The sequence below is a fragment of the Gymnodraco acuticeps genome, unplaced genomic scaffold (assembly GCF_902827175.1).
Source record: "Gymnodraco acuticeps unplaced genomic scaffold, fGymAcu1.1, whole genome shotgun sequence".
NCBI lineage: Eukaryota > Metazoa > Chordata > Actinopteri > Perciformes > Bathydraconidae > Gymnodraco > Gymnodraco acuticeps.
Window position 1 is genome coordinate 407,284 of NW_022991258.1, and position 27,403 is coordinate 434,686.

The 27,403-nt window shown below is 40.1% G+C and overlaps 1 protein-coding gene across 1 annotated transcript in view; it reads right to left on the bottom strand.

The window, feature by feature from the left end:
• prkcaa (protein kinase C, alpha, a) overlaps window positions 1-27,403 on the bottom strand; it is a gene marked incomplete in the record, with an annotated part of 152,355 nt that overhangs the window by 83,498 nt on the left and 41,454 nt on the right. The window contains 1 exon segment of the mRNA XM_034239752.1: window positions 5,293-5,375. Within this exon segment, the coding sequence (XP_034095643.1) occupies window positions 5,293-5,375 (83 nt within the window).

The window sequence follows — 27,403 nt, forward strand, 5'->3', positions numbered from 1 at the left end:
TCAGATGATAAATACAACTTTGAAGCTTGTAACGGCATAATTACAAGCGGAGAACGGAGTAACTTGACGTCACAGCAGGCATAACAACAGCCGGTGTTTCTCGTGAGTGTTTTCCCCGACACACACACACACACACAAGCTTCCCCCAGACCAGTAATCCAAAAGAAAATATCTTCCCTCCGTAGTATTTTGATCATTTGCTCCGCTAATCAATCAGATCGATGGATTCCAGAGATTTTTCTCAAAAATGATGACTCCGAAACAGTCAGTGGGCACCACTTAACAGCCAATCAGAATGAGAATATGTTTCACATGTGACTTATTCAAATTGCGAGTGATTGAGTGACAGATGAAGGTTGTTTAGGAGAAAAAGTTTGAGAAGAAAAAGTTTGAGAGTGGCGCTCGGAAAAGGAAATTGTTGAGGGAAAAGTAGTTTCGAGACAAGCAGCTATTACAAAAAATGCCGAAGCTTACAGATTATTTTAAACCTGTAGGCCAGGATGAGGAGGAAGGACAGATTAGTTCTGTACCGAGCGGTAGCAGTGCCGGCCGCGGGGCTTCGGAGCCAAGTAGGCTGTCTGGTTCTGCTATGGAGTAGCGGGAGAGGAAAAACAGACAGGAGGGCTGTTGGAGGAGATGGAGAGGACGACGAGGAGGGGAGCCAACGGCAACCGGACAAATACATGAGGGAGGCCCGATACGTCACTCATCTGGAGGAGAGGACCAGGCGCGCATAGAGCAGAGTGGAGAAGTGCGATCACAGAGCCTAACAAGGCTATAAATGACTTTGATTTGTTGTTTAAATAGGGGGCCTACAAAACCATCAGCCCCAGGGCCTGATGGCAGGTTAAGGCGGGCCTGGGCACAGACCCTGTTGCTAAGGTCACTAATGAGTGTGTGTGTATGTATGTATGTATGTATGTATGTATGTATGTATGTATGTATGTATGTATGTATGTATGTATGTATGTATGTATGTATGTATGTATGTGTGTGTGTGTGAGCCTGCCCACTGGCCTTGACATCTGGATGAAGTTCAATGTGAACATGCTTGTATGGTCGGTATTTTGAAGGAATAAACCAGCGTTCAAAATTACCTGTGTACTTATGGACTAGGCTTATATATAAAAAAAGTGAGATAAAAAAGTGAGAGCTAGAAAAAAGTCTGAAAATATTTCATAATTGTATAAAACTTCTTTACACCAGTGGGCCTGCACATGCCTGTTTGTAGGAAATGACCAACACTCTTGGTAGAAGGAAACGGACTTTAAAAAACAGATGTGCCCAAGATGCCTGTGTCACAGATGATGTAATTTCAGCACACTCAAGTTTAATCTTGTTTTCAATTTCAAAGAAGAGTATACATCCCAACCCCCATGTCAACAAAACACCTTCTAGAGTCTGCCAAAAAACATCTCCACCTTTGAGATTTGTGCTTTTAAATATTAGAACAACTCAATAATATAACGCCGCTGATTTCTCTCAGAATAACTGAAGGCCTGCTTATACCTTATGCCTGCATCCCTTCCACCAAGTGATTTAGAGGCTCTTCTTTTGATACCATTACACTGGTTGATATTGTGAAGAAGTAGAAGAAGAAGGGCATTTTCTGTGTGTCTGTGTGAGCTCTGCCAGGCTGCCACGTCACCCTCAGGTCAGTTGTGTGTGTAGAAGAGACAGAAAAGGCACTGTGCTACTGCTTAACTCTGTTACTCTGTCACAGATATCTGTGCGCTGAACAGCCCCCAAGGGGAGTGACCGGTGTGTGTGTGTGTGTGTGTGTGTGTGTGTGTGTGTGTGTGTGTTTTTAATTGTGTTTGTGTGTGATCAGAAGGAAATCAGTGCACAGACTAGCAGATTGCCCTGGGTCATATGTGTTGCACTGGTTAAGTGGACATCAATGATGCAGCAGCCACACACCCACGTAAATGCAAGCACATCAAACCTCTTAGTTTCATCTGCTGAGCCCCTGTAGTGAAACGGGAAGCTTTTGCATTATTGATGGTCTTGTCCTGTAAAGCACTGAACTTACTCGACCTGCTGGTAATGTTACACCAGGCAGTCAAACTAAAACAATTTGTTAAAGTAAGTGTTTTAATCAGACTAATTGACACTAGCATGGAATGTGCTTTCTAAGTTATACTATTACTAACTCAACAAGTGATCCCTTTAAAAAGGTCCAATTGTAATAATAGTGGTTCAATGTTTAAACTAATTTCATTTGACCAGATCATTAAGTAATTGTTATAATGATCTTAATACATTAACAAAATAATGTGTTCATTCTCACAAATGTATTTAATGTATACTTTGCTTATAACAACCAAAACGCACAGTGGTGTTTGATGGTGTCTAGAGGAAAACAGCAGACTTTTTAATATGGTAATTCAATGATTCTCATAAATCTGAAAATTCAGCATATTACATAATTCTGCATACAATATTTTTTACCAAGTACCCTTTTTACCAATGTGCATGAACATTTAGAAAACAATGTCAAATTGGTCATGATATGCTTTAATCTAGTGGTTTGAGCAGCATGCCTGTGACCAAACAGATTGATTCAAGTGTTATTTCTCTCCTAGAAAGATGGCACTCAAAGTGAACCTCAAAGTGAATCTCAAATGGCACCACTGAATGTGCTCTGTACAACTACTAGACCGACTATGCAGAGAAATGACATGTGAAATCTTACATGTGAGTTTGTGCATAACTGCAGCCACCCTGCCTTTGAAACAACACCCTCTGAGGCTTCAAGGAACAATGTATTCATGGTAATCTTGTCACGTCAAACTAAGGCTAGCTGCCCGGGATGAGATTGCTACTGAAAAAGATCTGCATCTTGTGAACACTTTATCTCTTACAATAGGGTAGTTATAAAATACAGTCACGAAATGCAGGTAGCCTGGATACTGCAGATCTTCAGGATATTTGTTGGCCATGGGAGTTATTGCCTTCCTGGATCGCACGCCAGGGAGGCACCAATCCATTAAATATGTGTGGTTGCCCGTGGCAACAGAACTGCTAAGTGCACAAAAATGTATATTAAAAAGGGAGCTAATATTCTTATATGGCAGGCGTTAATATATTCACATATTCTTAAAATATATTAGGTTTGTGGAGGCCATTTGATCACATTAATTAATGTCATAATAGCACACACAGTGCCCGCATTAACGAAAGGCTGAGAATAATTTACCACTGGTATTTTAAGGGAGGTCTGCTCTAGTCGGGTTAGATATCTACACATTAGTTTTGCTTTTCTTTATTCTTGCTTGTTGATATGTAGACATGCACTGACCTGCTTTATTTAATTTCGTACCTGTAAAATGACAATAAAGGATTTCAATTCAAATAACTTCTGCGAGGTATGTGTTAGTATGTTGGATCAGTATATAGTATGACTTCTCCTTAGGTCTAAGTGTGTGGCAATGACATATGGCATTAAAGTAAAGGCTTCATTACATCTGCTTGAGAAACTCATATTTGGATGTTGATGCAGCAACATTAACAGATACAATATTCTTCATTGGAGAAAGTAGAACTTTGCAGTTTGTATTCAAGAAAGTATTTTAATGTATGAAACAGGAACGAATGTAAAACTTTTGGCAGACTAACTGACTAATATTTGTACTTGTGTTTTCTGTGCAATACATTAATTGTAAAACACATGTAACTGCAACACTCAGATATCAAAGGTCAATAAAGTTGACTGTCCTGCCCACAATAAAACTTGATAGCCGCTCATTATTCTGTCCCCAAGTGCCTGCTTGAATCGAGAATCCTTGCTCAGACTATTTTCTGCTCTCCGTGTCATCCCTGCCATGCTCCATTTTAAGATTCTGGGTTGATGATCTTCGATGACACACTGACATATCTCCAGTTACAGAGGCCAGGCAGTGCTGCTGTGACACTGAGAGGGTATGCATGCCCGGCAGGCACACAGGCATGTCAATTGAGTTTCACACTTAGCATGCAGCTAAGCCTTGGCTACTGGCATATGTAATAGCAGCCGATAATGAGGCAAATGGGAGACCCCATTGAATGTGGCTGATTTTATCAAAAATGAATTGCATATTCCAATAACATAATTAAGATAACACTATCAATTATGTCTATAATGCATTATAAACAGATCTATTATGCTTTATAACCTGTTTCTTACACTGTCATTATTGTAATGAGCACTCATAATAATATAAATAAATATTAACATAAATGATATTTAACAATAATTTTAACACATTATAAAGCGTTTTTAAATGACCACCAATGGTCCAGTATCATATACTTTTTAATAAAAAAATACATAAAAAGCTAAGCTAATTCAAAATTAGTATTTCCACAGCGTGCTCAGTCAATTTGGACTAATACAATTGTATTTGTAGTGTATGTGTTAAGTGTTTAGTATGTGTGTCTCTGTCCAGCCAAGACAGATGTAGGTGTGTTGGCTTTGGCCACCACTCCTACATTTCCCATCTGTCACCGGGCCAACGCAGCTCATTATTAATGGATTATCTATCTGCTAATATACTTTTCCATGAACTCAATCCTGCTGAGTGAATTATAATTTATTTTTGGGAGATATACTTTGAACTCCATTATCCTTCTGGGGTCACTGTCAGTATGTTATTGTGTCAAAACTTGCTTTTCAAATATGTTTAGTTTGTAGGAAAGAATACTGACTATTACTACAGAAAGAGAAAAATCTCACATTCATTTCTTTAGAGGTTGGAGACAGTGACTCACTAAGTGGAATATTGAAATCACGGTGACTCCCCTGAAACATGGACATTGGATGAATTGAATAAGCCATCTGCTGCTGCTGTGGTTCATCATGAGTCAGCTGAATTGAACTTGTATATGGCACTCATTGAATAGATTCTAGAAGACTAAAATATTAAAGCCTTCTTTTGAGAACTGCTGAAACAAAGATGCTTTGTATGCGAGTCAGTGTGCTGTGATAAACATTTACTTCTACAAGCTCTAGAAAAGTTGTTAAATGTAGCATGTCAACATGTCATGTACACTGAAACTTGTAAAGTGATGTGGGTCCGAGGAAGAGTAAACTACAGTTTCCTCCGCCCACTTTGCCACAGTGCTCCATAATACAACAATCATTCAAAGCAGCACAACAGCTTACCAAAAGAGCAAGGGTGTAGAAAAGAGGCAGGCCTGGTTGACCTGACTGCATATTGGTGACACTGCATGTGCACTTGAGTATAATGACAGGAAAGGCACGTCCTCACCGACAAACATGTGAGACGGAACAGCTGGGCTTTGGTTACTTACGTCTGTATCGGGCCCCTTATCTGCCCCAGGGCAGCTGAATGTGACTAATTCATGGCACCTCTTGTGGACCACAAAGCAGCAAACTGCAGAGGGAGAAAGAAAGACAACAACAAAGGAGAGAAAAAACAAGATGATTAACATACAGTGTATTATAGTTGATTTATATGTTAAGACAGCAAAAAGAAAAAGAGATCTGATTACACTGAGAGGGATTGAAAAAAAGAAAACACTGACATCTGGGCTAGGCTCTTTACCATGAGTCCAGATGGCCAGTCCTGCCTGCAGGCTGACTGCTCTTATTGCAAAGTACAGTGCCACCTCATCACTGACATAACAGGAGCTAAGGCAGACACTCTACACACACTTTGGCATGCACAGGGAGCACAGACAAACACATCCTCACAACTGACATGTAGGCCTACACCCCTAAATACAACTGCACTAAACTGTCAGAGCACACAGCCAGTGGCAGGTCACTGGGTGCACTGTAGTCTGCAGCCAGGCAAGATGCACACTGAGGAGGAAGGCGCCAGTTACCGGCTCTCAAGAGACTCCTGACACCAAGACAAGACAGGCTGGAGGCTGATTGTGTGACTGTATATTCTCATTGTTGTGTCTGTGCAGGGCCACCTCATTGTGAAACATAGATGTGTTTAGACAGGTGCTATGTCAGCTCCTTTTTCTTTTTGATAGACAGGAGCACTCTTCACTTTCTCCCCAGGACTTCATGTTTTCCAGGCCGACACTTGTGTGGCATGAGATGAAAGCATCTGAATTTGTAGATTTCAACCGTCTTCACTTAGCACTGAGTGACCCTGTGTAGACTCCATTAGTGGTTTGTGTTGCATCAGTGATGTGATGCGTTTACACAGACCCTGCTTGATTTTCAGTTTGTAGTGTTTCACTGCTGTTGCAACAGTGAGGGAAAGTGATGTGCGGTGTATCCCCGTCTTGCGTTCACCTACATATCGTCTTTCCACTGCATTGCTCTTAAACAGCTCCACCCAACTGAAGATGTACTAAAGAAGAGCTGTGTATTGGGGGCTCACTCCCTGTTACAGTGGACCAGAGTTTGACTTCCATTCTGCATTCCCTATCTCCCATGACAAATCTGTTTGACCTCTATCAATCATAAAGGTCAAATACTAACAAGAAAATACATTGAACAGCATATAAAAAAAACTTTCAGAAACCCAGACTTTATCAACAGAGAATCCAAAATAACTCCCCAAATTAAGATTTTCAGATGACGATTAAAGAATTAGGGTGGCACAGAAATCAAACATCTGAGATTGCTTGTTTTACATCATTATCATCTGGAACAATAAAAAAACCATTCATGCATTATGTATTCCTACCCATGAAATAGCTGTTTATGTTTCCTCGTTCAGTCGAAATGTCTAAACTATGATTTAGACGTGCAAACACAGTAATGACAGTGCTGCTTATATTATTATAATTATTTTTGACTCGTTTTGAAATGAGTCAAATACCCATCCACCATCTGTCCTGTCAGAGCTGCCTCCCTGAAATCATGAATAAAGACAGATATTTGTGAATATAAAAAACCCATAGCAGAGCACATGTGTGTAATACTCATTGAGAACGTGTTTTAAAAAAAATGGAAAACACAATTTGATTTACGTGAATTGTGGCTAATAAATGCTCAAACTACAATTTATTTTATGCAAAAGTCATAACTCACTTTATTTCTTGTCAAACTGCACATTGTCACCAAGACTAGTTAAGTCTGGGCCTCATATATTGAATTGTAATGAAATGTCTGCAGATACAGAAAGGTTTATACATAATTGATAATGCATGTTATATTACATACTTAGCCATTGGTGATCAGGTTTAAAATGTGCAAAAATTATTTGTGAATCGGCATGTCTGTTCTTTTATATGTTCATAAATGTTCTGTTCTCAGTTAGGAAAGTTTGGGGCTCTCTGCTGGAACTGCTACCCCCGCGACCCGACCACGGATAAGCGGGAGAAGATGGATGGATGGAAATGTTCTGTTCTCAGTTACACATATCACAGCATTTGTGCTCATTTGTTTACAGCCACTTTGCTCCATTGCAGAATGACATGTGTCGTTAGCATTCTGCGTACATACTCTGCCACATAACTTTGATATGTACTCGAGCACAGCTGTAAGAAATATCAGTTTTCAACAGGTAATTGGCAATAGAGGTTTCTCAATACTCTAATTTCCCCTCCTCGACTCCTCGGTCCTCCGGTAGTGACCCGGAAATGGATTTCAGCGTGCAATGTTGAAGGACATCTCATTTCTCTAAATGCACATCGAGGACCGAGCATCGAGCATCGAGGAGGCTCTCTGGAGGAGCTCTAACCGAGGAGACACTGATGGCCCCTCCACGGCTCCTCCGCGGATGCATTTCCGGGAAGGGTGGAGGCGTGACGCACGGCCGGACTTATCTTAGCTCTGCATGCATCCCCTAGATATTATTTTAGTAACTGCTTTCATCGCGACGCGATGTTTACAGTGAGGACAGCTGTGAGGTCCGTGCAGAAAGCAGAGCAGTGTGTAAAATACATATCACTCAGTATAACAGGCCTACATTACTCTCTGTATTTGCTGTAGTTTAGTAGATATCTACAAACAAAGAGTCGATATTTTTCTAAGACCATTTAGTGCTTCACATAATAAAATACACAACGGCTGTAGCCTGATTATATGCTTTAGGAGCTGTAGGTGTGTGTGTGTGTGTGTGTGTGTGTGTGTGTGTGTGTGTGTGTGTGTGTGTGTGTGTGTGTGTGTGTGTGTGTGTGTGGTGTGTGTTATAGTGTGTAGGTGTGTGTGTTGTACAGTGCGTATATGCGGCGGACAGACGGGTCTCATTTGGTTTGGTGTCCTCTACTTACTTGTAATACTTGTAAATACAACTTTTGGCCCGTAATTTCAATTCCCCATTTCAGCGACCAGAGAGAGGGGGGGATATATCCAGTCTCTGATTGTGGTACGTTATTATGAGAGTGAGCTCTCATACTTGTTTGATTCTGAAATTGTATATATTTATATAAATATATGTGTGTGTGTGTGTGTGTGTGTGTCCGCATCTGTAGCCTGTTATTGTCTCATTATACCGCACTGTGAATGAATTCAAAGTAAATATATAAGTCGTCATGAACACATCTGTCCATCAGACAGAGGGCTGCTGTGCCTCCTGTCATCATTAATGGACATCTCTTTAAAATGACCGCTCAGAGGAGAGGAGTTCTCATTTCTCTAACCGCCGGCTGCTTCCCCTCCTCTCTCCTCGGTTCCCCTCCTCAGTCCTCCGCTCGCATCTCCTGCGGGCGCCGGGACTAAGTCTCGAGGATAGGAGTCGAGGAGGGGAAATTAGAGTATTGAGAAACCTCTATTGTCAAGCCCCACTAGAAACTATATGAAAAAAACATAAAAAGGCAGTGCCGTTTTTAAAGTATACTTTTGTTGAAAGTACTAGAAATACCGACTACAAATGTACTGTTAATATGTGGGTGTCAAACTCCCAGTTTAAACAGTGTCACAGACGCTGCTTCAATACGAGCAGTTTTGTTTAGATTACTGCTCAAGTGCCATCGTGTTTTGAGTTTGCACAAATGCAGTCAGAACATTAACTTCAGATCATAGGTGATGTCTTCGTGAATATTTTATTAACATAGATTGCAACACATCTGAACATTGACGCTTTTAAAGAACTTGACAGGTCCACCGAATGTGTTTCTTTAAATGCCCTTTAACTCCAGCACCATTGATAAAGTTGTAAATATTCACGCAGAAGCTCCAGGAATTGTTGTTGTTTTTGAAGCCAATATTTCACAAGGAAGGGATCACAACAATCCGGCTTCTCTACACAGATACAGTAATCTTGAACTTTGAAACATGATGATACAATCAGTAGTAACTTGATAAAAACAAACAAACGTAAATGTATCCTGAAGCTTTGACTAGATCTGCATCGCAGAAAATAAATACAGCATTCTTATTGTTAGCATACAGTTAAAAATAATGTATGGTTACTTACAAATTCATGTGTGTTATGATATCACATCAATACAAACCCCACACACAAACATATCACACCACCTCTACTGGACCCCTTTCACTTCCTTATTCCTACTAGGGGCTATCAGTTGATACGGTCAATACAGAACCTGAAAATATGACCCATTACTCATACCACCATCAAACCACAAACCAGGGAGGTCATAAATCTCCCTGAGTCAGTGCCTCCATAATTCATCCAACAGTAAACAGCTCATTGTAGTGTGGGACTGGGTAGCACCAATTCCCACCAACACAAGGCGGCGCTGCTTAAACCCGACCTTTGACATGTTTCTATTGATGAAGTCTGAGCTTTCGTGTGGAGTTTTAGTTTCCTTATCCATTCAGCCATAATTACTATTCAGCTTTAATTGATTCTCATTGAAGCCACTATAGCTCTTCGACTACTAGCACTTTCTTCACATCATGTCTTCTGTGATTTGCCCAGCAGTATAGTGTATTCAAGATGGCTTCTAGGAAAATATGTCATGAGGTAGATATCAGAGGGATCAGTATGTTATTATTAACCATTACTTATTCAGAGTATGTGACAGAAAAAGGGAGACAAAAGAGGGAGAAGATATAAATATGAGATACAGAGGTGGAGAAAGATTAAAAAAGGGGGTCGATATATAGGTCAAAGATGAAGGGGGCTGAAACTCGTAGTCTTATGCTGCTCCTCATTAGAGCTCAGCTTCCTGTTCTCCCAGTGGTGTAGTTCTGGAGCAACACATACATCACTTCTTACTCCATCTTAGTCGAACATCTCCATTAGCAGACAAAGGCATCAAGCTAGCTTCATAGTAACTGCATTACTGCCAGGGAATAATGTACCCTATATTTCACCAATGGTGGGTGTGGATTAGCCACGGGTATTTATCTTAGCGTATCATTAGAAAAGTATAAAAAACACAAAAATAGGACAGTATGAGATCATCAGGGTTCATTTAGAGGTGTTTCTTTCTTAGCTATTGGATTAAAGGAAGGACATTGGTGACTAATAAATGAATATAAAGCAATTAAAGCTCACAGTGTAGTGTACAAGGAGACAGGAGGCTAGATGAGATATTTGTTCTTAAACTCTGCAAGGTGTTAGCCTACTGACACTAGCTTAATCACCTTTGAGGAAAGAGAGCAGCTAGATTGTGGTTTTTGGTTTAGGGGTTAGTTCAAGGTTCAAGGCTTTTATTAGTCATACGTACATAGCTACAGTGTAGTTACGATGATGAAAATCTTAGGTCCCAGGCTCCACTAACGTTTCTGCCCCCTGTTTTTTTTTTTAAATTTATTTATTTGTTATTTTTTATGTCTTGTCCTTGTATGTTTCTTTGTAAAGCAACCTTGAGGTTATGAAAGGCGCTATATAAATTCAAGTTATTATTATTATTAACAGTGCAACACAACGAAACAGAAAAACTGAAAAAATAGTGCAAGTAAATACAAAAAAGAAAATAGTGAAATAGTGCAATAAGAGCAATAAGAGTCTATATACAAGTGATTGGAATATGATATATTAGATAAATAATTTGTAAATTGCAGCTAGATAAATGTAGATATGCGTCTGCCTACGACCTAATAAATATCTTCCTCTCTGGGTAGGATTAATTATCCAGCAAGTGAGCCGGCTTAAGGGTTTTCAAATCAATAATGCCTTCCAGCACAACAGACTGCAACACTTTTCTTCCCATCATATAATCTCAGATCCACTCCTACTCCCACTCCGGCATATCGATTACTGCCAAAAATTGTCAAGGTCATAAGGCCATAGGAACAATTTCCTGAGACTCTCACTTGAAATCAGAAAGTACATGAGAAGAGGGGGTGATTTAATTTAACAGTTCTTCGATATGAAGATGAAGCCCTGCTGCCCAATGGGGCTCCTGACAAAGGCTTCTCTTCCCAGACTGGAAAGCTTTCATTATTCCTCGTTGTTATTTTCTCCCATTGATTGCCTGAACCAATCGTCACCACTGTCACCAAACACTAACTCCACGGCCATGATAATAAGAATGAGAAAACCATAAACCGGGAACAATATAGATCTCAGCAGGAAAAGCTGTAAACGGAAAAGGATTGGATCGGGCTTTTAACCGCTGCTTGATATAGTTATATATGCGATCTTGTCATTCAAGGAGCATTATTGGCAATCAAGTTGTCTTGCCCAAGAAAACACTGCTCAACTGAAAACAAGATTTTTTGAGGAGCAAGCCTCATTGTAAATATCTATTTTCCACTAAAAATGATTATTCAAAATTGACTGCAACTGACATCTTTTGATCTGAAAATTAATTCCAATGCCAGCATTTCTTTATTCTTGTAAACTGATCCTCAACACCGGAGCCCCTCACGACTGCGTGGCCACACACAGCTCCAACACCATTGTGAAGTTTGCTGATGATACGACCGTCATCGGTCAGATCACCGACGGCGACGAGACGGCGTACAGAGAGGAGGTCAAAAACCTGACATCTTGGTGCCAGGATAACAACCTCCATCTCAACGTCAGCAAAACAAAGGAGCTGATTGTGGATTACAGGAAGCAGCAGAGAGACGGACACGCCCCCATCGCCATCAATGGGACTACGGTGGCGAGAGTCAGCAGCTTCAGGTTCCTCGGGGGCCACATCACTGACGACCTGACATGGACTCTTCACACCACCACCATCCCCAAAACAGCTCGACAGCAGCTCTTCTTCCTCCGCAGGCTGAGGAGGTTCAACATGGACTCCAGGATACTCAGCAACTTCTACAGGTGCACCATAGAGAGTATCCTGACTGGCTGCATCACGGCCTGGTACGGCAGCTGCACCGCCCTCAACCGTAAGGCTTTACAGAGGGTGGTGAAAACTGCACAGAACATCACCAGGACGGAGCTGCCATCCATGGAGGAGCTTTACTCCCAGCGGCACAGGAAGAAATCCCTCCGGATTATAAAAGACCGACCCCCATCACCCCAGCCACAAACTGTTCTGTCTGCTGCCGTCTGGCAGGCGGTACCGCAGCATCCGGACTAAAACCACCAGACTCAGAGACAGTTTCATCCCACAGGCAATAATACTGTTAAACAACTGAACTGCTGAAACAACATCCATAACATTCATCTGGCTGCTACTTAAAAAATATTGATCTATTACCTAATATATCATATTTCAATGACTTGCATATAGACTCTTATTGCACTATTTCACTTTTTTTTAAACTATTTTCTTCTTGTATTTACTATTTACTTGCACTATATTTGTCTGTTTACCTGTGTTTTGTGTTGCACTGTTGGAGAAGCCTGTGACACAAAATTGTCATCGACATAACTACACGGTAGCTATGTTCGTTTGACAAATAAAGAACCTTGAACCAATAGAAAATCAAAAGCATGCTATCTTAGCCATGTTAGGTGTGATAGCTGATTACACTACAACTATATAATATATAACAATAATGTACTATTATATCTTTTTTAAATGTTCCAATGTACAGAATATCTGAAAATACATTGTTATAGATCAGGGGTGTGAAACTTAATTTCATCGCGGGCCACATCAGCATTAAGGTTGCACTCAAAAGGGCTGGTTGTAACTTCAACATTATACAAATATACATATATATAAAATAATGTTTTATATTACATTATTGCCCCTGCATTGGATTATTATCGGAGAGGGTAATAACTTCATAATTAACTACGTCTGAGAGCAGAAATCTAGGGCAAATCATTTCAAATAATTGCAAGTCTCTTCAGTGTGCATGTCACAAAATGAGATGCATTGCGGGACATGTAGTTTATGGACATCGTGCTTCTGTAAAGTGGCATGAAACCGTATAATAAACGTATTGTATTTTTTGCAAGCTCTTGCGGGCCAAATAAAATGAAGTCGGAGGCCGGATTTGGCCCACGGGCCTTGAGTTTGACACCCCTGTTATAGATGGTCGGGGTAGAGGCTTAAGAAATAATCAGGAAAAAATACATAAATGGTAAAACACCTGAACCCTCATGGCGTAGCAGTATCTGCAGTGATGATGATGATGATGATGATGATGATGATGATGATGATGATGATGATGATGATGATGATGATGATGATGAAGTGACCTTCCATAAAGCTTTTCTAAATGATTCAGGGCTGAAACAGAGGGGATTATGGGATGCTACAATGCACGATCTGTTTGGTATTTCGTGCCAAACACTTCAGAGACATGTTTGTATATATCTGAGACCTATAATATATTGACGAAAAACAGTATAATAGGGGACCTTTAAAAGGTTAAAGCATTGTATTACAGAACACGCCATGTAGCTATCTCTGCAGCCATAGTTAGAGTAGAGCAGATCATTAAGACATTTTCATCCTGCAAAATTCTCAGTTTTGCTTTATTAAGATGCCAGATACCATCCCAAACATTTATGAAAAATTCACTTGAGGGTCACTTCACAGTAATTACAAGGTCTTCAAAATAAATAAGTGTACTATCATTTTGTCCTTTAAAAGTAAATATAAAAAAATTACCCATTCGAAGGTCTAGATGTGAGCTTACTTAGATCGTTTGTAATAAGATACTGACTGGGTGTAGCAACGTACACATCAGGTTATGCAGCTACAGTACAGTACACATTGACAGAGTTTTCTGCTGCTCACATTGTTTACAATCTGGTCTTAAAATAAATACTTTGACAGTGACTAAAGTTGGATAGAAAATGATTGGTGGTCAAAAAACTGTTAAACACATCTGCAAAGAAACCAAGAAACCTTATAATTTACCACTTGACATCAGTAAATAATGATTTAGACAAAATAAAAGTCCATCTTGTTTTAAGTAAACACCAAAAACAATTCAGTAAACTTCAGTATCATGGAACCTGGCCCAGTTTCACAGCAATATTGATATTTCCCATGTGGCTGTTTAACGACAATGTCATCGCCATAAACTTTGAGCGTTGACAGGTGCCCCCCATAACGCGCCATTTAATATGTTTTCTGTGAGACTGGACCTTATTTAAAAAAGAAGGTAAAGGTTAGGCCTGGCCTTCAATTCTTCATCCAATTACAGTATACCTAACCAACAGACACACACATGCACATACACGTACACAGAAAGATTAAGAGAGAAGAAAGTTTGCTACTAATAACACAGTGATCGGTACTTGGGACAGAGCACAACAGAGTGCTTTTGCAATACCCTTTAAATACAAGCCTTAAATACTTAATTTTAAGAGAAAGATGGGCATGATGGGACAAAGCAAGGGTAGTTTCCAAGGAAACAAGACAACATGAGGTTGTCAAAGGAAATTAAGGAACCTCTCAAAGCAACACTTGAAGCACCAAACTGAATGTTGCTCCTCTTATCTGTCTGAGCACAGTACTCCGCTGTCCGCACATAAAGATAGGAACGTTTATTTAATGCTCCATATTCAAGGTCCAATCAGTTTTTCTCTGTATAAATGAAGATTATTATTTTCTTATGTTAACATATTAAAATGAACTCTCAATTGATAGTAACTTGAAAAAAGGCCTATTTCATACAATTAGGATAAAAAATAAAAAATACATGAATCCATTGTAAACATTAAACTCTGTCTTCTATAAACAGATTAAAAAAACAAACCCCCAAAGCTGGCTAGGAAAATACCATGGCAGTCTCGCATGAAAATATACACAGAATCAGGCCATTTAATCGAGTAATAACACTATACTATACTAAGTCATAAGTCAGATGGTTTACGCTAAGCGTTATTCTTCTTGCGTCTGTCTTTTTTTCGAACAGAAGATATTGAAATAAGGCAGTGAAGATAAAAAGGAAAACAAAGAATTCACAAAGATAATCGCCATATTTAGCAGAAATATTTTTCAAAGAATCTATCTTGATAAATAATTGAGTTGTTTTTCAAAGTCCTGGGAGATTTTTTTAGCAATGTCCAATCATTTTCTGGTTCATTCATACCTCTTGGCTATTCAGTAAAATGGTGCTTCAGTTGCAGGGATCCCACTGTTCATATTCGCTTTGCAATCAGTTTGATGTATAGCTCAAACAACCCAACTGAGAGTCATGCAGGTTCTACGTGGTCATTAGACACCATTATAGATAGTCTTTGCCCATATGCACTTATTAAATAAGTGCACTAATATGAAATACTCCTAAAAACTATAGGGGAACTCTGCCACAGAGTTTAATGTGTTTGCTACAGAGTCTGAGGCTGATCTGGTTGCCTTTTCTTCATTTCCTAAGTGCACTATGCGATATCCAGACAGGCATTTATGTAACCAAGGTCTATGAAGAAAAAGTACATTTGGAAACGCGCACACAAGAAACTCAAGTCCCTTTCAACAATGCTTCTTTAACACTGTACTGTATATGTATCCTAAAACACTGACACAGCTTGTGGGCTGTAACCTTGGACAGATTGAGGTTAACAGTGTGTGGGAAACTTCCAAAATATGTTCATTAGTCCATAAACTGCTAGATCTAAGAAGGACTGACTGCTTTACCTACCCACAAATATATTTCTTATGATAGTTTTCATAATTTATACATATGATCAAATTAAGATCAAGCTCATCATATTCAAGTCCTTGCAAAACATTCCTACATTAACGTCTCCACTGGGAAAACCACCCACTCCGAAGCCTGAATCAGCTGTTAGAGAGTTAACATGCTGGTGAGGTTCAGTATTCAAAAAAACAATCATGTCACATCTGTTATCAAAAGCTCCTGATTATAATAAGACGATATGTGGATTTCAAATATCAATGCTCCGCTCAAGAAACATGGATCGATGATTGTAGAAATGACCCCTATCTAGAAATAAAATGCAAATATGGTTTCTCTGCTAGTAATTGGCAAATAGTGAGAAGGAGTCACATGCAAACTGCACACATTATAGCAACATATGTGGGAAAGCAGTTAAGATGGCATTGAATAGAAGGCTTTCAAATGCTGCCTGCACAAATGATACATTACAGGTCACTTGTTAGACGCTTTTATCAACTTCCATACATTCAGTGCTATGGGCAATCCCCACAGGAGCAATTTGGGGTTAAGGGGCATATAAGGGGAAGCAGTAAGCCAAATCAGCCACTGGATAACTTTTGTGCAATAGGTATGACAGAAACTGAAGGACGGAGAGCCAGAGGTATAGTTGTTAAGGTCTTCTCTAAAGTGAATATTTCTCTACTTATTCCTTTTAAATGTCAACTGCTAGCACTCGTGAGCATGCCTTTCATCCTTTTGACAGCACTACAAGTTTGAACAATGCTTTCAGAATAGAGGTCACATGTTGCTTAATAAGTGGAAAACACAAACCACCTTGAAAAAGTGGAACAATAATATTATGACACAAAGATTAACCTAAAATAAAACTGAATGGTAATGGTAAATGGGCTGTACTTATATATGCATGAAGCTGGTGAGACACTATGTATGCATTATTTGTTCAAGGGGCAGTCATTTGATCTGTATTGTTGTTGTTGTTGTTGTTGTTGCAATATTAACCTTTGAAAATGTATATGGAGGCAGTGACTGGAATGTGCCAATGAGGTCAGAGCAGCCATCTTGATAATTAGTATCTGTAGGCTTCAGCCTTTTGTGTTGTTACAAGATGGGGTTAGAAGTCAATATAAGGGGTTTGTGCACTGGCACTTAGAATAGAAAGAGATTCAGGAATTCTCCATGTCAATAATTCAAACAAAGCTTTCATTTGGAATTTAAAATGTGCAGTTTTATATATCGGTTCAATGATAGATTGATAATTTATTGATTTCTTCAATGATCGTTAAGGAAATTGCTTAGTATAGGGATGGATAGAATCAAATCATGGCGGGCAATTCCTGTTGATTGAACTCAGTGATCCTTACCGAGACACAGATGGGTTTGGATGCAGTGTGATGTTCATGTACTGTATCTGAGGAAACTGGTTTTGCATTCTGAACGTCCTGTGACTCCTGTGTGTGTATGACTGTGTGTGTGTGACTGTGTGTGTCTGTCTGAAAAACATACTTAGGATTCTCCACAAGATGCTCCTGATCGCTACGAACCGTTTGATAATTGCCTGCCTGATTCCTTTGAGGTAAAGAAAGCCTTTTCACACATGGCTGGCTTGTTTGGAAGAGCTTAGGTGCCTTGGTTTGTATAATACATTGTTCTAAAGCATCGAATGGATTTTTCTAAGAATCAACCGAAAAAGAACATCTTCTTTGACATAACAAGCAGTGTGCAAATATACACACATTGCAACCGAGAGGCACAAAGAAATCCATATCAATGTTTTCATTTCCTCTAAGACATGGATAACAAACATTGGGAGATGTTTGGGATATGCATAATTTAATTGTCTGATAAAAGTGGCAAAAAATGTAACATGGGGCCAAAACTGCTAATACAACACCGGACTAGAATTAAGATGTACACCTAGAGACAACATCTTACTCCAGGGATCACATTAAAGTTCAGGGTTACAGCCTCGATAGCTCTGCTTTCCTGGTAAATAGCTCAAGCGTCCTCAAAACAACCCCATTGGCTGCTCCAGGTGAATACCATTGCTGATCTTTCTTCAGCTTTGGCAGCGTCTGTGTGCGATGTTTGCTCGAGTGTTACATTTACATCCAAACACAGAGAAAGACAGGTCTAACAGGTTTGAGCATTGATGGATACAATAAAGAGATAATGAATTAAATACTTTCGAGACTGTAAGACCTTTGGAACGAACAGTCAATACTACAATGGACAACTGGATTATTTGGCTCACCATGCGAGGTCTTAGCGGTCAATACATGTGAAAACATAGCATACATTTACATCTAACAAGCAGAGGTCAAACGTCCCTCTGGATGATTTTAAAGCAGACTATAAAACCTTTTGGACCATCCCAACCAGCGGGACTGTGGGGAACAAAGTGGGAAACTCCCACTTAGCAGTGAGCGCAGATTTGCTCTACAGTGTGAACAGGTTCTTGAAAAGGACAAAAGCCCTCTGAGTGTGAACATTTGTTCTCTCATGAGGACGGTTCAGTGGGCAAGAGACACATCTCTACTTGGCCTTTGTGGAAAATTGTTCTTAAACGACTCAACACTTCCAGTAAAGCACATCAGAGGATTACCCTGACCTGGCTTTGTGCCAGCTCTCACTCTGATTCTCTCTAACCACATCAGCTTCTGGACATTGTGTACACCGAACATCCTTAAAGAGCCTGTGACAGCATCCCAACAACTGTTGTGCAATGAAATATTGGGCTACTAGTAATCTCGAACCGTCAGTTTAAAAAAGAAAAAGCGATACCGTTCCGTTAAATATCAATAATTTCGAACATTGCGGGGAAATTCCTTCGACTCATTTTGAAGTTTTGGGGGAAGCCGGAAGTGACGTCAATGCGGGAACGCTTCACTGTGTGGCGAGAGAGCCAAACACGGACAAAGTGTGTTGTCATGCGTAGAAATGGTGAATTACTGAGTTTAGGCACGTTAATAACGTTTTAATGAAGTTGACTACAGTATATTCATATTTGTCAGTGCTTTCATGTCAATTCGGCGAACATAAACATAAATGATCGTGGTGAAGATGATGATTACATTAGGATTAAAAATCGGTAGTGAGAGCTACTGAATTTCCTCCCGTAGGATGTGATATAAAAACAAATCGATTATTTTTGTAGTTGTAAACTCAAGTGGATGAAACTACATGTATTAGTGCTTTCATGTCAATTCGGCGAACATATGATAGATTAAATGATCGTGAGAATGATGATTAAAAATCGTTTGTTTGTGCCGGTCTGCATTTCCTGATGAGAAAACAAACCGATGCTTTTTGTAGTTGTAGTACACCAACATGGATTAAACGTGTGTTTTTTTTCACCACAATGTTGGGGAAATTAATGGATAAAATGCACGGATTATTATTATTATTATTCCCACTCCGATCGGGACACTAGGTCCACCGTTTCCCCGCAGCGAGGCTCCCCCCGTTGACAGTTTACGTGGGCTGGGTGCAGTCGCGGACTGGTCATCGGGACGAATCCCGATGGGCCGGTACCGAAGTGGGCCGGTCGGATAAGTCACTAGCACATCCCCCATAGGCGGCGCGTGAGGCTCAGGTTTGGGAAGGCTAAATCACTTTTTTTACCTGACGCTGCCCGCCTCCGGCGTCTATAGAAAAGAGATCAACTCAGTGTGCGGAGTTTAAATCTCTCAAGTCATATTACAGGATAAAGGAAATACAGTTTAAACTGCCGTAGGCCTATGCAGAGAAGACGCCGACGTGTCGCACTTATCATTCATATTACATCATCAATCAGATCATCGATCATATAATATCATAATATATCATATATTTCCTTATCTGCCGTGTCTGGCCGTGCAACACTTACAGTGTCACATATTGTATGCAGAAGTATTATTTTTAGCAACACATTATGTTGACGAAACACTCGAGTCAAATGTAATTAAAGTCAGATCCACTCGTGTCTTAGACGTGAACGCGCTCTCAGCTGGTGAGAGAAACCCTGGCTTGATTTACCGAGTTGATAACCAGCGGTAGGACCGCTTAGCGAGATCTCGTTTGTTAGTTTGTTGTTGTTAGTTTGTTTGTTACTCAAACATATCCAGGGTCTGTTGAACTGGCTTCGTAGTACAGGGCACAGGTGGCTGGCAGCGCTAATGTCAAAGACACAGACATTACATTATATTTGTATTTTTACCAGGATGCAGTGACACAAATATTTACATATTTACATTTACTATCTACAGCACCCGCCGCCCCTGACATCCCCCACTCCCCCCGTTGACAACTTACTAGCGGTACTGAAGTGGGCCGGTCGAGAGTCCCGGGATGATTTTTAGTCCCATTCCACCACTGGCTACATGACCGTATGATCGCCCATATTGACGCACCTAATTCCTAAACTTCTAACAGATACAACATAAACCGACCCTTCAGCCTCATATGAGCTCTCAGACACGTTCAAAATGAAACTGTCTGAGCTGTCTGAGCTTGCTGCTGTGTGCGCCATCGTGGTTTACATGCAGATGCTGGGATCCTGAACGGTGCAGCTGGAGCGCTGTGCCCGCAATGACGTCACACGTAATTTGGCGGGACTTGAAGAATCCCCGAGCAGATCCAGGAAATTGTCAACATTGAAGGGCAGATTAATGGTTATCAAAGTACAAATATCCAAAATCAGTTCAGTAACGGTTTTCAAGGGGACAATATTTACTCAAATTGATGGGTTTGGATGATGGGGGAAACTCGTGTCACAGGCTCTTTAAGGACACTGTGTAATGACACAACTCAGTCATGCAAGGCAAAAACAAAAGACATAAAAAACAGCGCAGACCAATTCTAAAATGTTGGCTGGAACAACGAGGATATTCATTCTTAATTCACTGACACGGAAGAAGCAACATCCTTTCAGAGCATTTCCAAGATTTCAGGGGTGGCTGAATAACGGCATTGCCTTCCCAAGCTGTCACAACACTCCGCCTTTCATGACTAGCTGTCATGTTAGAGGGAGATGGTCTTGTTTGTTTTTACAAACAGAGATAATAGTGAAGCAGGGAAGCTTTGCCAGTAAAGGTATCTAATTGGTAAGCCCTGAAAGAGAGTAACTGGAAGAGTGACATTTGTCAATTGTTAGTATCTTTGTGTTCCAGTTTATATCTGCACCTTCATTGAACTGCTGAGTGGAGCCACAGTAGCTGACTAGCTGGATTATAAGAAATGGTTAGATCTAGGGATGCACGATATTGGTTTTTTGAAACCGATACCGATAACTTCCTGCTTCTCAAGACCGATAATAAAAAAAATTAACGCCACTAATTATTTTAACGCGATTAACGCATGTGTATTTTTTTTCCTCGGCCGCCCCGTAGTTTCAGAGCGCATCGAGTTTAAAATACCATCTACAAGCTGATGCTGAGAGCCCCGCTCCTGCCGCCCGCTTGTGGCAGACCACACTTCCACGCTCACCGGCAGGCACCGACTGGCCATCTGGAGGACCGGGAGGGTGTGTGTATGTGTGGCCCGAGCGAGCGAGAGAGAGACCTTACGTGCATTGTTGTTGTTAGCATCTGGTGCTAGCTAGCTGCGCTAACGGATATAAGGAGCCGTTTAAATGAAAACAGAGGAGCGACATTTCGCCACAACTGCGCCGAGCACTTGACTTTATGCAGGAAGCCAGACAGGGGGACATTGTACGAAAAGTCAGCACACTCAGCACGGATAGTGCGCAACATGATTGCAGCGTCCAGGCAGCTCCGGTTCGAGCATATGCCTTGAGTTGCACATAGCTCCAACGCCCATACCACCGACGACATGTTTGTTTACTGTCCTGGCTTCACGGCCGCACACCATTTACGTCACAGCCAGGCATGAGTTAGGGAGCGCTGGATTTGTGAAAAACTCCCCTCTTCCTAAACCACTAATACCACAGTACTGGCAAAACGGGAGGAGCCGAGTGAAAAACAAGCGCCCCTCATCCCAAAAAATATATTGTATATTATCGGGGCTATTAATACTGTTATCGGGTTTATCGGGATGACGTCATAATTCCTAATATCGGACCGATAATTATCGGGCCGATAATTATCGTGCATCCCTAGTTAGATCCCAAATATTGTAGAAAAAGATAAAGTCGTCTTCCAGGCTACCGGACAGCGTTACATAAACGTTTCCTGGTTTAAGACAGTACTATATTTCCATGAGAAACAAACCCTCGGTTGTACTTGACCAAACTTATACCGTAACTAGCAACAACAGAGTGCTAATATGCTATCCCCGGTTGGTTGAGAATGAGTCATCATCCATTATTTATTAAAGTATGAAAAGACCACATTCAAGGAGACATTCTTAACAGTCAGATAGATGAGAGCAATGCATGTAAATGGGATGACCATATCAACTGTAAATTAAAAGAGTTGATGTCACAGAGTACAACAACGTGGCCTACATGAAATGAATATCTTACTTAGAATATCATTATATTTGCAATATCAATAGAAAATTAAGAAATCCAACCACCTATTTCATAAAGGATCTGGATAAGCTTCCTTTCTTTATGAATTCAGGATAACACAACTACATGTGAACTACCTAACACACTATTTTTTTTAACAGATGAAAGTATGTTATCCTAAACACAAGCTGCTGCTGCTGCAGTGTTTCCCAAGAGGGGGATCTCATACCAACCTCGCAGCCCTCCTCCCAGCATGCTCGGAGGGTGGGGCTCGGCTTCCTGTTTCAAGCTCCAGACTAGTGCAGGGGAGACACAGCTGGCTTTTATTTGGGAAGCTTTTCCACAGCATACAACCACAGTCTTACATTTACCAAGCATACAGATACTTTAGTTTTGTCCGAAGGTATTGATCATTTGAAATTTATATTAGCTGAGAATATGGAAAAACATTTAAAAACACAATAACCCTATTGACGTATGAAAGGAGATGTTGGTACAAGGTAGAGTTTGCTGCACTCCTCACTCTTTACTCCCACCCATTGTAAGATGTGGATGATGTAATGTGGTTACATTCTAAATACTAACATTGTCTAACAAAACTGCACAGCAGAAACTGCAGATATTAAGTTACACCAACCTTTCTAGTTACATGATCCGTAAGGTGTTTACTTATTTGGCAGAGATAATTATGAGACAGGACACGTCACATAATTAGAACCCATCCTTCAGTTGCAGATACTACGCTTGCATTTTCATCATATCATCCAGTCCTAGTGCTGTAGGTTTTACCGTTTGAATACATGTGGGTAAATGTGCAGCATATATAGCCAATAGTACATTTGTGTACAATGTTGTGCATTAATTGAAAACTGAAACTATGCTACACCAACATTAAGTCCTTAAAAGCATGTAAGTGGGTAGGTAGTTTGACCAATACGATTAAGTACTTATAAAATCGGCAACCTTGCAAGCCAGCTTTTCCTGGCTGAGATTTAAAGAAACTGATAGGGCAGAGCCTTAATAGGCTTTTAGAAAGGCCGGGATATTCTGAAGCACAGCCAGTTAACTCTCTCCAGGAAAGAGGAGCACACCCCAGGGAGGCATGAAGTGACATCTGTTTTTTTTGTAAATCATTTATTTATTGACCAAAAGGCATGTCTGCTGTAGTTAAAAGGAAAAAAACAAACCTAAGAGTTTAAAAACCACAACATGTGCAGACCAAATTCGGATGTGGAATGTATTTATTCTTCAGAAACCACTGTGTGTACTGTGCATGACAGTGTGCATGATAGTGTTGGAGAGAGCATTACATTTACATAACCATTTGTGTTCTCAAGGCTAACTGGCTTCTCAGGCACCACTCAAACAAAGTCTCAGAGGAAACTTGTGTCAAATCGAGGAAGAGTCAAGAGTCAATACAGACGAGTTCTCCCAGCAACATGGCTGTGGCACTTTAGTCCGGTCAAGAGAAACCTTTTTGAAGTCTTGTCCATTGGTGGACTTGGGATTGACTTGGCCTTGGGTGTGATGGATATTATGGGCGACTAATCAGTTTTAACTTCATGTTCTCTATACCTTCTACCTATGTACTATGTTACCTGCATGTTGTTGTTCCTAGACACATCTAAAGAGCATTAGCATTGGGAGGACACTGTAGTTTGTAATTCTTTGTTAGCCTGTCTTTAACAGGACTGATTTGCTCTGGATTCATCCTTGGCATGATTATGACTGCATTTAGACTTGGTATTGACACAAATATAACTGGACTTGGGTTTGGACATTTAGTTAGTCTTGACTAAAGCCCTACCAAGCAACACAAAACCTGCATTGGAAGAGACAGTGCAACTGTATTTTTATTTCAGACATCCATTGACAAGTGTAAAGAGTTCCCTTGTCTGGATGATAAAGGGGACCATTGTTATCCCCTTTAATAATTCACAGACGTCCGCTGACATTTAAACCCTTCCATAATGGTTGACACCTTAACACAGAGAGACATCTAATTGTGCCAGGGAAAGACGGTGTTAAGGTTGTGCTGTGAGGGGAACTATACAATTCATCTTCCACACCATTCAAGCATTTGACCATGAAGGATAAAAAGAGAAAGCACCCTGAAGCTTACATTGGATCTGCTGTATTGGAGGGCAAAGAGATACATTTTAATGATGTTCAACTCGTCATATTCAGGGTGTATTTGCCGTGATTGTATTTGGTGTATTACAGTAGCTAAGAGTCACTAAAAAAGTGTGGTTTCTTCTGAACAAATTCCTGCAGGAGCATTTACATTTCGTGATTATACACCATGCATATTATACATTATTTATATCATATTTCTTTAATTACTACACTGTTCCCTTTTCCCAAAGCCAAGAAGAATGATTGTGTTTGAGTAGAGTAATAATGGGCTTCTCTTGTGTTTTAGCAGTCCATTTTAATTTAGAATCACACTCCTCTAAGGAACCATGTTCACATTTGGCAGGGAGTTACTGTTGATAAAGTGCTGAGGTGGGAGAGATATAAGCAGCAGGACGTCGGCTAGGGTTTTCTCATTTAACTGAATATGTAATTAGTCAGCTTAGAAACCATTTCCAGGGCTCTAAGAACAAGCAAACACAGGTCTACTTTTGGATATATGACTACGTTTATTACTGGGGATGACGAAGTACAGATAAAAGTAAGAGCTAATTAGGGTAAAGACGGAAAAGACGGACAGAGAAATGTATTGTATGCTGTCTTAGGTTTTGTGCACCTGTGAAAGACAACGAAAAAGTTCATCTCTATAGTGGAAAACAGAAAAAGAAAAAGCAATTTATCCTCCAGAGAGGCTGAAATTGCACCAAAAACTTGCAAAAGTGAGGTCAGACAATCAGAAGTAAGGGGCAGGGGGTCTTAAAGCTCCTTTTAAAATATAATGCAACACGCTGAATCAACATATTGAAAGCAAGGTGATGCATTGCGACTAATAAACAATCAAGTATAGAGAACACACTGCCATATTTTTTAAATCTGGGTAAAAAAAGTTAACTTTATGCAATCAGACCACTGGGATCTGCATTTCAGAGTTCCTTTGACATCTGGTGCAATCTGAGCCAATGTATGCCATAAGCCTTTGTATGTAAATATTTAAAAATCTAACGTTTTTGGGAATCAATACAATATAAAAACATGCGATCTTGCGATACTCAAGGAAATCCATATTTCCTACATTAGATGCAAGTATGTGTGTGTGACAAAGTGACTCAAGAATATAGTTTATGCTTGTGTGTGAGGAAAGGGGAAGGTGGAGGATTAATGGCAAACAATTGATGACAAGAAACTATTTGTATCCATTTCTTTCCCTCCACACTCCTGTTAGTGAATCAGCAGCAAGCAGCAGCAGAGAGGACGACGCCCAATTTCTTATAAAACTGCCACAACTAAAGTAAGAAAATAATTCCCTAAATGAGCAGAGCACAGCAAAACAACAAAGGACTGCGGTAAAAGCTAAATGTGTCTGGGCCTCTGAACCGCATGTGAGAAAAACATGTAAATTACTCATTGCCTGTGGCTGCCTCCTAATTGGAAATGATCCTGCTATTGATTTAATAGCACAAACGTGAGTGAGGCACGAAATAAGGAGCGAGTACTGAGTCTGCCATCACTCACTGGTTCTCTCTATCTTTACCATCAGCACTGCCAATGCATCTTACACAGTAGATTATTTTTAAGCTGAGTTATAGCCACAGTTGGAACCACATACATCAATCTCTGATAATGTCCCTGCAGTTCCTGGTATTGCTCTAGGATATACATCACACTCAACGACAGAACTGGCTAATATATAGAAAACACTGTCATCGCTTAGAGGAAAAATAGTTTTTTATTGGCAGAATCCTGGGATGTCATTACTTCCATCGCCCCCCAGAATGACTACAAACACTTCAGTTTGTCAGCTGTGGCCAGAACTCACAGGCGTGAAAGTATAGCCTATGGGTTTAGACTTAATTATGGCTTTTGTTTTTAAAAAGGCACTACTCTTTCAATTAGACAGCAGCTATAAAAAGGAGCTTTTTCACATGTTGGAAACTAAAATCGTGAATCTGGGATAATTACAGCTAGATTTATACTCCCTTTATCTCATTGATAAAGAGTGGCAGAAATAGAGACACACCCCAATGAGATATATCATTGGGGTGTGTCTTATTAATTTCCTAAGTGATCAGAATTCTTACTAGTATGCAGTTCAAATATTTTGAAACCAAGCCAGAATAAAACTCTAGACTCGGATACACAGACAGAAACACACCAGGATGTAGGAGCGTGCACACCCTGTTCCAACGAATGTGCACACACTGTTACACAATAGTTTAAACCTCTCTATCCCCCCAGGGGGTCTATTGCAGAGGTTATAAATAATCATAGGAGATTACTGGGTGTGGTCGCAGGCAGATTTATTCATGCAACAACCTTTATCAGTGTAGATGTGCATTGAGATAAACACATACAAGTAAGTCGAGTAAAAGCTGTGCAGTTACTTTGAAAGTGGAGAACCATCTGGCTGAGGTTTAAGATAAAAGAAGATTTTTTTTAAAAAGGACCATTCACAAAATGAGGAATAGATTCATTTGATTAAAAATGAATCCACTGCATTTTATTCCAGGAAAATAATGTCAAATAATAACTGTTATAATCATAAGCTTCATTCTCACCAATAATATCTCCACACATACCTCACCTCTAAATCAAAAGTGGGTGTTTGTGGGAGATAGTGAGGAACCACTAACCAGTATATCTTGCTGCATTGTTATTTAAAATGAAAGTATATATCAATGAGAGAGTGCATAGTTTTTGTCTTATAAATTAGTCACAGATACAGATACAGAATTCAAGTGTCACTCAACATATCATTCAGGCAGCAGAACACACACATACACACACAGAGAGAGTGTGTGATTCATTGAGCCCTGAGGTGACTCAAATATGGCATGGCAAGCAACAGTTTGCTTGACATGGCAACTTGGATATTTGAACTTGAATTTTCTAAAGCTAATGTCACCTTGTGATTTATCAGAACAATTCACTAGCTATTAATGAGGTGCTTAATCAAGGCAATCCAATATGCACAGCAAGGATCCTTAAATTAGTTT